General features: G+C 32.3%; 1 protein-coding gene across 1 annotated transcript in view; it reads right to left on the bottom strand.

Moving 5' to 3' along the window:
• LRP1B (LDL receptor related protein 1B) overlaps positions 1-12,951 on the bottom strand; it is a 2,378,573-nt gene that overhangs the window by 38,390 nt on the left and 2,327,232 nt on the right. Inside the window, exons 85-86 of the mRNA XM_031963676.1 lie at positions 10,387-10,561; positions 4,657-4,761 (exon numbers count right to left, since the gene is read on the bottom strand). Of these exons, the coding sequence (XP_031819536.1) occupies positions 4,657-4,761; positions 10,387-10,561 (280 nt within the window). The remainder of the gene's footprint in view (positions 1-4,656; positions 4,762-10,386; positions 10,562-12,951) is intronic.

Genomic DNA, 12,951 nt, shown 5'->3' on the forward strand with positions numbered 1-12,951 from the left:
GGCTCAGATCTAATTCTTTGGACTCTAATACCAGGTCTTTTCTCCTATATCCATGTATCTTTCACTCTTCCTCTTACTTAAGTTTTTCTATACAATTATTTATTAAGCCCCTTGATTTCTAATTACATCATCTCTTGCATGCATTCTTTCCTTTACACTCACACTGATACTACCCCAGTAGAAGCTCTTACCTTCTCTGATCTGTACTAACAGAATAGCTAACTGCTCTCTCTTCCTTCCAATCAATCCACACTTCATAATCCTAAATTAATGGTCCTGATACATAGATTTGAAATATCAATCGTCTGCCCAAAACACTTGAATGGCTCCCTATTACAACATTCATTTCTTAACATTTAAGACTTCTCAACCAGATTCTAGATTCCCCCTCCAGTCTTATTTTCATATTAATCCCTTTCATGAATTCCAGTTTCTATCCCCAATTATAATACTAGTTAATCCAAATCTGTGATGTATTCTTTTGCCTACAGAGATTTTCACAGGCTATCCCTGGTGTTATACCCTCTCTGTATCAGTATTTATAGAAATACTTCTTTTCTTTCATAACACACTCATCCTTTTTTCCATTTTATCCTTCCAAAGGCCCTAAAACATAGCAAAGATTGCTTTGGTGATACTATAGGGTCGATTAATTTAATAGCTTTTTGGAAATGAATAAGCTTAAACTAGAAATTTACACAGCAGGAAAAACTAGATTCCCTTAGTATCCTAATGGACACATTCTATTCATAGGTGTTTGTGATGTCTCTACATAATCTTGACGTTAACTCTATATGCTGTGGACAGTTCTATTAGAGCAGACATTTCCATACTTGCCTAGAACAGGTTTCTGACATACAATGAAAAAAGAATTGAGCTGAGGCACTTGTCACCTTTATATTAGTGATGATATCACTATAAATAAATCCTAGTAATCTCAAAAGAACTAAAATATTACTCATACTAATTTATAAAGTCAAATAATTTAAAAGTATTCAATTTATTACTATTTATAATTGGCAGATTTCTCTGCAAATAAATATAGAAGGAAAATCCCTGCAATATTCTGAATTTTTTTCTAAGCCTCTTTTGTAGAATTTTATTCATACAGTAATAAGTGAAAATGGCCATCAAGAGGCAAAAGTGAAAGATTTCAAACAACAAATTTATCTCTTAAATTGAAAACTACAGCCATTAAAACTTCTGTGTAGAAAACTTGTCACTTCCATATATGTCTGAAAGCTTTATAGCCTTTCAGATGTATACAAGTACAGCACAATTCAAATAGTTTCTTTCATTTTATGACAAGAGGAAATGTACTGACAGACAATAGCAAGCAAATCACTCTATCTTGTCTCTATAAAGTGACTTTGTTCTGTGAACTCTTTCTGGAAAACTACATATACCAACTTTTCCTTAAAGGCATGTCTACTTCATATATAGATGTAAAAGGCTGAAATCTTTATTTTCTATATTTTAAAATAGCTGTCAGACCAAATTTCTTTCCACATTAATGTGGAGAGAGGACTGTTATATATAGTGTCAAGGTATATTGATACTTCTTTAGGTAGAAGGTACAGAATCATTCCTCCTTTGTACTAGGTGAGTAACTGGCAAGGTCACAGTCTAGAGCTGTGGAAAACGTACATATACAGAATTGTCTCTTCAGCATCATGGTTTTTCTATGCGTTCTCTCTCACAAACATAATACATACTGGTGATAATTTATGTGCTGGTATATTAGAGGATTGCTCCCAGAATGTGGAAGGTCTTTACCTGTCCTATTCCACTTTATTTTAAAATTCCCTTTCTCTTCTACCTAATCTGAATTTCTCATCTTAAGAAAACTTTTTTGTAGGTAGAAAATAAAGGTAGAAAATATCAGAAGGCAATGATTCTGAAGCCTACTGCTAAAATGTACATATGTAAGCTGGAAGTGAATATACTTCCTCTGTCTCACTAGCAACAACTATCTCACTCCTGGATTACTTCAATTATTTTATTAGGTTTTGAAAGAGCCATAGAGGATAGCTCATAGAAAGTATGGTATGGAAGAATGGAAGTTATAAAAAAAATTGAAGAGGGGGGGCATACAAAGAGCCTAAGGAAGTATTTGGAATAATTGGGGGCATGGAGATGCAATGAAGAAGGTCAGACATTAAGGACAGTGTGTCAGTTTGTGCACTGCTAATGACGAACATTTCATTCATTTTTGCTTTTCTTCCAAAGGGTCATCTTTTAATTTATCAGTATTATGAAGTACATATTCTCTCCCAGGAGAATTTGTTTTTCAAAAATGTACAAAAACAGGGGATGGTCAAGGGAACAATATCTTAGAGTGGAAAAAGGCTGGATTTGGAATCAGAGATATTAGGTTCAAATCCATGTCTTTCCTTGATGGTTGACATTAGATAAATCACTTTATCTCTCTGCTGATACATTTATAAAAATGATGGGATTCAACCTGAATATCAGAATTTAGAGAAGTCCTTTTAGCTTTATGAAAGGATGGGGGGGGTGGTTTCTCTCTGCTTCTTCAACATTGGGACTTCATTGGGAATGAAGGATAAAACTGAGAGATCACCGATAGATTTCACAGAATACTTTTAGTTGGAAGGGACTTTTTCCCATTTGCTGTTATTGAATTATTTATGGTGAAGTTGGTCTATCAAGTTCTAATGCTTTCTGGGAAAATATGATTATGATTTATCATATTTGAGTATTTAAGGGCCTTTCAAACTTTATAATTATTGATTAAGCAATGGCACATATTAGCATTACCAAAGTTTATTATTAGGTATAAAAACAGGTAGATGACATGTAAAGTTGTAGTTGCAATGGTTTATTCTATTGAAGCTTAGAACAATGGCTAGACATTCCAGCGCTATAATCAAGGGGTGCCAAGTGTTGCTGACTACTACATTTTGAATCAGTGAGCATGCCTGACATGATATATCTAAAGCTTAACTGAACAATGGAAAAAAAGTTTCCTTTTGATAAGAACTGATAGTTCTCCAAAAGGTGGTTGCAATTTCTTAGAGGAAATATAGCAGATTAAAAAAAAAATTTAAAAATTGCCCTAAAAGGAATCAGATTTTTAAAATCTAGACAATTTCTCAAATAGTTTATATCATGATTCAATTTCCTTTTTTTTAAGGGTGATATAAAGTTAATTTTAGAGGTCTATCTATAAGTCAGGGAAACCACATAATGTCATTAATATTAGAATGGAAAATTAATTACCAGGTAGAAATCAACATATAAAATGATAATAACCTTTCTTAATAACTTCTTTATTTCCATTATTTGTCAAAGAGAAATTTGTTATTTTTAGCAGATTAAGTTATTCTATACTTTATTTTTTTCTCCTTTTACTCTCTTTGATGAAATTCTAGTCATCCTAGCAACCTACATTTAAGCACACTTGCTGGCATTACTATCCAAAGGTTAAGTGTGTATTACACAGATGAGCCCCAAGATTAAGTACAAATTATGAAATGTATGTGGATGTGCATGATCTGAACCAATGAACTGTGGCCTGAAATGATGTCACAAAATGTGCAGCAGTAAGTGGAAGGTTAAACCTACTTGCATCTCGGTTCATTAAACGCAGTTAAAGTGCAAATTCCCTCATTCTGACAGTAGTAATCACAGGGGTTCACTTTCTGGTCACAGCGCTGACTTTTAAACCCCATAGAGCATCTGCAGAATTTCAGTAAAATACAGCTAAATAAATATTCTGCCTTTTTTTTTGCCAAACACGTTTTAAAATCATTGCATACAAAGACGGTAACGTGAATCAAGAGCTCATTTCAAGTATGCTCAGTTTTCTTTCAACCACCCTCATAACCTTCTACCTTCAAATGGTAAGGGGAATTAACTCAGGCAGAGCTTGCCTAATCCAATTCTTTTGCCCAAGATGTCAGGAATTTCTGACAGAAATCCTAAAAAGCCAAGTGGATGATAGCTTGTGATTACCAGGTCTGGCCACCCAGAGAAAGGGCCAGGAGCAGAGAAGTAGAAGGGAGGGATACACTGAATTCTGGATATTATGAGAAGTATCAATGGCATTTTAGAAACAGCAACAGCACTCCTCTTATATATTCACAAACCCAGACTCAGTTTAATGTATTCCTAAAGAGCCAGAGATTTCATGGGTTGATATTTTATAGCATGGGTTTATATAATGCTACATTCCAAAATTTGATACATATATCAAACAGCATTATGCATTTAAAAAGATGTCTCATGTTCTTTTGAAAAGAATGGCTGTAAGTACCAAAGCATTCATAATACATGATTATCTCTGGAGTTGAAATGTATCTGAATACAACAGGGGAGTTAGTCCAATTTTCCCCTGTATTTCCAAGTTCAGATATCCACTAGTGTCTGAAATGGGCATGATGCTAAGAATTAAATGAACTCTTCTTCATGATATCATTAGCAATATCAAATTGATAGATGAGGACATTCTGTCATTCTTCAACTAAAGTTGGACCATATTAGCATTTTAAAACTAAGACAGGTTCATAGAAAACATTTATAAGTTATCTACCTTCCCCAAACCCCACTTCCCTAAGACATGAGACAGGCAGACAAGAGCTGCTAAAAACAAACAGGTCCCATTGTGACACACTAGCAATATAAAATACTCACAAACACACAGGTATATTTGTCTCAGGGTCCAGCTGACATGTGCCACCATTGTAACAGTAGCCATCACATAACTGACAGCTGGAGGCAATCTTTCCATTAGTGCAACTGCAGTGACAAACAACAACAACAAAAAAAACCCATTGTTATCTCAATCATTATAGTTGAAAGCTGACAAATTCTGCTGCTGATGAAAATGTTCATCTTGGGATGGCAGTAGAAGGGTAGATAGAGTGAACTTTTAGTAGGCTAGCTAGAGGCACCAGTTTTTTAAATGAGAAAAAAATGATAGTCCAATACTTTATTTTTTTTAACAATTCTCAAATTTAACCCATTAGTTAACATCAATAATTCTATATTAGTTATATTTGTCAAAAATAATGTCTAATTCTTGCTTTTCAGGAAGTCATCAGCATTAGTATATTTCTTTCCTTATGATCAAGGTTAGCTATATCCCTAAGAGGGATATGTTAAACTTTACTGCTTGGAAAGGCTTGGAAAGCAATGTTTTGGATATTTAGTCCATAAAGAAAAAATCCAGTTCAAATAATTTTCAGAATTGGATGCAAGTTTTAAACTCCAATTCTTATTTAAAAAAAACCCTGCAGAAATAATACCCTTAGACAATTTATCTCTTTTCTTTCTTTGTGATGACCCTATTGTGTGCCAAGTTAATGTAAAATGAAGAAATTCAAATTATGGCACATGTAATATGTAGTATGAACATAAAATGACAATGTTTTGTGTAGTTTTATGGAATATTTCTAATTACTGTATAGTGCTATCACTTTTCTAGGCTTTTACTTCAATTCAGTTAAATAAGATCTAGTAGGTATATAATGTGTACACATTATAATCCTATATATTGACTCAAAGACTATGTCATATATATGTATGTACACATGTACATACATATGTCAAAGAATATGTCATATTATAGTGCACCATTGGAAAAAAGTACTAAATGTGATCATTTCTAACTTGAAAAAGTATCATGAGAAGAGATACAAAAATGCCTGAGAAAAATGGCGGATGTAATGTGATATTCAATTTCTGCTTAGTGGTTGTTATTTGGCAATTCCATCTATCAGAATAGGAAAGTCAAAAGGAGTATTTTATTTTATTTTCATCATTTTTCATTTGTATACCAGAATGGTATCATGGAGAGATCATTGACCCTGCATTCATAATTAGGGCTTGAGAAAACATTTGCTCTTAGTTCTTACCTGTAGAAAAATAATAACCATTATGTATATATTGCCTTAAGGTTTGCAAAGAGTTTTGCAGATATTATTTGATTCTCCAAGAACTCTGGGATATAAATTCTATTATTATCCATAATTTACGATAAAGAAATTGACCAACAGATTAAGTGACTTGCCTAAGATCACACAGTTAGAAAGTGTTTGAGACTAGATTTTAACTGTTCCTGCCTCCAGGTTGAGTGCTCTGTTCCCCTCAGATACTTATCTTTCTGTGTGATGGTGCAGAGAAAGAATCAGGGAGAATATGTGCCGAGCATCTTAGGCAGAGTATTCTGTTTCATTGGAAGTCTTCAGTAGGACCTAGATAAGCATTTCTTGGGGACTTAAGGGATTCAGGATTCAGGCATGGGTGAGCTTAGATTTCCTTTCAGTTTTAAAATGCTCAAATGCTATCTATATATCCTTCTCAATTCTCTTCTTTTCCCTAATAATTAATTGGATCCAAATAGCTTATAAGCTCCAAATTAAGTGTTGGTGCTTGAGTATGGAGAAGAAGACTTTCAAAAGACATAAAAGGTAGAGAAAGAAAAGGGGAAGAAAAGATTTTACTATGTAAAGAGCTTATGAAACGATTGACTAATGTTTGTGTAATTGCATATGATCATACACATATTTTCAATATCCTCTTAATATATAGGAAGAAGACACAAGCCAGACCCTATTTGGATGTCTTTGGTTGTGATTTTCCAATTTGTTCTTTCCTTACCTTTATCTATGACTAGAGGGTATGTATTGCCTTTTGGAAATCCTGGGCCTACCACATAGCTGTTGCAACTATTCTTCAGGCATATTTGACTCTGTTACTCTGTGGCCATAGCACCCAATGGTGTCCAAGTTTGTTTGTTAGGTTTTCTTGGTAGGAATATTGGAGTCATGTGCCATTTCATACTCCAGTGGATTAAGACAAACGGGATTAAGTTAACTTGTCCAGGGTCATACAGCTAGTAAATGTCTGAGGATGGATTTGAACTTGGATCTTTCTTACTTTAGCTTATTGCTCTATGTACTGAGCCATCTAGTTGCTCCTTACCATATAGTAGTTGCTCATTAAAAATTTATATGCTAAAATAAATTTTTTAAAGATCAGAGGACTAAATCAATAGGAATAGGACACCCTATTTTTTCTCTTTCTATTACTGACTTTCCAAGTCATTATGTCCATTGATATGAAAATGCTATTTTATTATTTCTTCCTCCTATCAATTTTTTTTAAAGATTACATTAAGTAATAATAACTTGGCAATTAATTGTGCTTCAAGGGTTCCAAAGCCATATACAAATATGACCACATTTATCCTCACAAGTAGCAAGTAAATGCTATTACCTACATTTTATAGTTGGGGAAACTGAGGCAGAAAGAGATTGAAGGAGATGCCCAGGATCACACAGTTAAGAGTCTAACACTGAATCTGAAGTTTTTCTGATACTATATTCAGTGTTTTACCTGCTGTATCACATCTCTCTCTGCCTCTGTTTTTCATAACATATGTAATACAAACCTAAAAATATATACATATACATGTAATTCTTTCTCTGTATTCCTAATTTATTCCAAATGAGAGAAATTTTTTTCATAATACATAATAAAAAAATGCCAACTAATTTAAATCCTAGATAAAAGACAAAAGATCATAGGATTTTTTGAAAGTATATGACCCTATCATTCCCAAGCACAAAAAGTATTATTTACATATTAAAATTGAAATTTACATTACAATTTCTCTCTTAGGGGATGTATACCCATGTTATTTCTGATATATTACTATTCATGAGCTAATTACAAGTTATTTGGCAGACAAAAAAAAGAATTCCCACATCAATTTATATTACAGAGATATTATTTCTGCATTTCAAAACTGTAATCAACTTTGACTTCACCAATATTTATTTAGTTTTCCACAGGAATATCAAAGTTCTGCTATAGTGATTTCATTTATGATGTTCAACAGAGAATCTGCCTTAGTGGACATAGCATGAGCCTGGGAGTTACAAAGCCTAATTTCCCATATCTAATCACATCTTGAACAAGTTTAGATAAGTTATGCAGGGCATTTTTGTTATGTTGTAATTTTAAATCTTGTAGTCTCTGATTGTTATCCTTGAAACATGGATTATATCATGACTTTGGCAACTATTTGATGCTAAGATGAAAGGCACCATACAAGAGAAAGCTAATTTTAGCCAACATATGTCTAGAATATTTAAATTATCATTTATTTATTTATTTGTTTGTTTATTTATATGTTTTGAGGACTTTCATATTCATTCATTCATCCAGAATATTTCTCAAAGAACTTATTTTGGTAGCTACATTTCAAGGCAGCCACTATTTATTTATCATTAATGACTGCTATTTAAAATTTTTTTAAATGCACAATACCAAAATGTCTTTAAGAGATTTAGAATTATATACATTTTATGATTATGAATGTTTCTGCTATTTTTTTTTAAATCAAGATCCATCTAAATTTCAAAGAAAAAATTAGATTAGTACTGTCTGGCTCATTAGTGCTATGAAGAACAGAAAATGGAGGCAAGATTCTGGGATGGCTTTCTTTTGGACCAAGTTCTTTCTGTGTAGTCTAAGTGGAATTCAGAAATGATATATTTTTCAGGATCCTTCTGTTTCTACAATAAATGAGAATATATTCACTTTCCTTTCCTTCCTTCCTTCCTTCCTTCCTTCCTTCCTTCCTTCCTTCCTTCCTTCCTTCCTTCCTTCCTTCTTTCCTTCCTTCCTTCCTTCTTTCCTCTTTCCTTCTCTCCTGCCCTCCCTCCTCCCTCGCCCTCTCTGTCACAGAATTTAATTCCTACCCTATTCACATTGCAGGGGTGAAAGCACAGTCCCTCAAAGGCATCTGAGGGAAGATTCTTTCTTTCCTACCCTTGAAAGATGATTCAATGAGACAATAAAAGTAAGATTTTTTTAGTTTTTGCATCAAGTTCTGAAATGTATTTTAAATTGTACTTCAAAGACCTGATAAAGTTGGTGAGTTAATTTGATTACAATTAGGCTATTTGCTTCAAGAATCAAGTAAAAGATTTTTTTTTGTTTATTAAAATCTAGCTTTTTAAATGAACTATCACTCTCATACCTTTATTTTAAAGTAATAATGTACTTTTTCATATATGTGAGTGTATATACATATGTTGAATTTATAGATGTCACTAAATGTCATCCATAACAATAACATCAGGCATGTTCATTGTGAAAGCAAAAATGAGAGTAAATAAAAAAGAAAAATCAGAATAAAACATGTTAGTCTCGACTGTAATAAAGTTTTATTAGTACTTGTTTGGCGAGACCTACATAACTCAAGTGTTGACAGTCTCAGTGCAGGCACTTTAAATTGTGGCATGAAAACTTTATCGCATGCTCTTCCATCATATGTTTTTATTTATTATACTTAAATCCAAGGCAACTGATAGAGCCTAGCCCTTTAAAAGTCCTTCCTTAAAAATCCTTTCAAAGAAAGTCTCTAGTGACATTTGATCCCTAACCTCAGTGTTATAAACTTGTTTTATGATAGCAGATGAATAACATTAGCCTTTTTAAAGCCAAAGGCCAAAACATCATCTAAAAAATCAAAGCTTACTGTTTTTTTTTTTCTTTCAGGAAGTAGTGTTCCATGAGTGTAAATTGTCTTAAATGATATCCAATGTATTGACAATCTTTCATCAAAACAAAAGGTTCAACGGTCTATTTTATAGTTCCTTTAGCTATGTTCCTTAGTAGTTTATAAGACTTAAGTTAGCCCTTTAACATCTCTGAGCCTCAGTTTCAACCTTTAAAATAAGTGAGTTGAGCCAAACAATTTATAAGTTCCTTTTTAGCTCTATAGTTTCTGACCTGATGATATTTCTTAAATGTTATCCAGATAAACCTAGATATAAAAATAGAAAGGCAATAAAAGACATCCAAGTCAACCACATAATTGTACAGATGGAAAACCAGAAAGCTGAAAATCCAGATAAGTTATGTGAATTACTCCCATGTCATAGATGTAGTAAATGGTAGACCAATATTCAAACTAAGATCCTGTAACTACAAGTTTAGCCCTGTTTTCACTGCAAAGATCTTATATTATTTTACAAAACATGAACTGTTAACACAGAAACTAATGCAACTTTTAAAATGCAATAACCTTCTATATCAATTTTGTAATCTTATAATTTCACATTTTTAGAGGCTCTCCCTACAAACATCCTATAATGAATATTCTGACAATTTCCTTTACATGAGAGGATAATTGTTTTGTTTTTCTTTTTGAGAAAATGTGTACTTTGATTTCATGACTAATTACTAAAAAAAAAAATAAACCAATATGTTGCTTTCTGTCTGGAAGTTTACTGATACACAAACATTTTATAGTGATATTAAGATTTATACTACATTTTATTGCTTATTAATGGTTATAATATTTTGAATGCAACTAACGCCGCTGAATTGAGCTATGTGTGAACTTACTTGCATGTTATATCTTCACTGTCCTTGTTTATAATGCAGTGGCCACCATGGCACCTTAGGCACTTGTCAACTTCACATTTTGTTCCTTCATAGCGAGTTGGACAGACGCATTCTACATTTCCATCATCTGCAATGGTGCATGATTCAGAATTCACACAATAATGATGGCATACATCTAAAAAGAACACAGAATAAAAGATGACATTTTTAAGGGATTTTTTTTTCAAAAGCTAACAAATGGTACTATTTCCTTCCATAGTACAGATTTCTTTACTGAAAGAGTTCTAATATTGTGCATACCAAGAGTTCTTTATTTATGGGATTTATAGCTCCCTGCCTTTTATAAATTAGGCATTGTCCTTTCTGGACAATTTTTGCTTTCTGGAAGCTGGTGCATGAATTAGATGAACACTGGATGCCAATTCTTGCTCTATGATTTTAAAAAAAGGAAGTTCACCAATATTCATCGACCAACAGACAATAAGATCCAGTAAAACATGGAGTAATCTAACTTCGTAGTTTGTAGTACAGTTCAAAGTTGTTTGGGAAACAAGACAGAGCAAGATACAAATCTGAAACACATAGTTATTATATTAAGTAATGAAAAGCAGGGTTGCTCAACATTGTGCTCAGAAATTGTAATTTCCTTTTAGTTATCTATTGTGAAGCAATTTTAACAGATGCCATCAAGAGAAAAATAATATAATTTTAAAAGTTTGATAACTACCTGTTCTATTACTACCACAGCAGTATATTCAGCTGTAGAAAGTTAAAATCTAATTCATTTTCTTCCATTTTCTTGTCCACTATATTATAATCAGAAAGAAATTAAACTGATTTGTTGCTAGTTTCACTTTCTTTTTACATTTATTGCCTTTTTAATTTTTCTAGTATTACACGGTTAAAGTTATGAGGACCAGAGAACATCTATGCTACCTTTCCCTTTGATATTATATGTGCAAGATTATTATTGTGGATTTTAGCTGCACTAAAAATTATTTAGTGGCAATGGCTAAGATGTTGTAACAGTCATGATTCTAAGAAAAAAAGGCATAGGATCCTATGATTTCCACCTTTGTGACTGCAGTCTTGAAGAATCTAATACTTATTTCATTTTTAGCTTCCAAAAGGCAAATTTTCCTAGGAATAATTCAGAGATATTCTCAAGAGCCCAAGAACTGAGAGGCCTGCAAGGGAAGTGACATATTACCATTTAGTCTAATGGTACATTAGTAAAAAAAAAAAAAAATTAATGATAATAGGTGACATTTATGTAACTTTTTGAAAATCGCAAAGGAAATTACATACATTATCACATTTGAACCCCATAGCAATCCTATAAAGTAGGATAAGATGGATGAAGAAATTGAGAACCTATGGGAATAAGTCACTAGCTAGGTTAAGGTTTACACAGTTAAAATCTGTCAGCGGTAGAACTTTAATTTAGGATTGAGGTTCATAATTCTAGTCATTAAACATTTTCCAAAATGGTCTAACTTAGGGAACATTCAATACAAATGGGTGATTTATGTAATTTTACTATTTTGGTATAACTGGCAATTATTTATATAGATAGATTATATCTATCTATAATCAATTGTTTGAAATTTCTAACTGAACAGTTATTTGTCACCAAGAGGACATTTTCTGGATTACCTATACTAACCTATTTTTAGTAAAGAAATGACTTTTAAGGTAATACTTTTATTCTTTTAAGCATACTTTAAAGCATGGATATATAAAACTACTTCCATTCTTCTAAAATTACCTGTTAAGTCCAATAGAAAGTTGTTTCTTTTTCCCCCTTTCCCAAACTCATCATTCTTCTTGAAATGAACCTGTGTGTAAGTCACCTTTGATTTCCAAATGAAACTCACAGTTTTTTTAATTGAAAGTTTTGATATATTTTGGCTTTTTATTTTAAATTTCCAAGTATATTCTTTTCTTCTTCCTTATATAGAGAATTATCCCTTCTAACAAAGAATAAAATGGAAAGGAAAAGAGCTTAGCAAAACTAAATAACACTCCATCTAGTCTCAAAAGTATGAATAAAATTTCTTATCCAACATATTGCATTTCTGCAAAGAAAGGAAGGAGATGTATTCTCATATCTCTTCTTTGGTGTTAAGCATGGTCAATAAAATTATTCAGCATTTAATTCTATTTGGGTTTATTTTGTTGTTGTTCTTTCCATTTATACTACTCTGGACACTGTGTATATTGATTCTTTGATTCTACTTACTATTTTCTCTATATTTTTCTTATCTAAAATTTCTTACTGTATAGTTATGTTCCATTTCATTTATGTATAACAATTGTTTTAGCCATTCTTTAATTAACAGACATCTACTTTGTCTTGGGCTCTTTGATATAAAAAGTGTAGGTATAAGGAAGGATATGCATATGGGATATTTCTATTTTTGACCTCTTTGGGGTATATGCCTACCAGTGGGTCAAATAATATAGATATTTTTGAATAATTAGTTCTTTATTTTCCAATTCTCTCATTTGTTCTTTGATGATATAACCTCTCATTATCAACTATGTTTGCTTAAGGTCATGGCA

The sequence above is a fragment of the Sarcophilus harrisii genome, chromosome 3, assembly GCF_902635505.1.
Source record: "Sarcophilus harrisii chromosome 3, mSarHar1.11, whole genome shotgun sequence".
NCBI classification, from domain to species: Eukaryota; Metazoa; Chordata; class Mammalia; order Dasyuromorphia; family Dasyuridae; genus Sarcophilus; species Sarcophilus harrisii.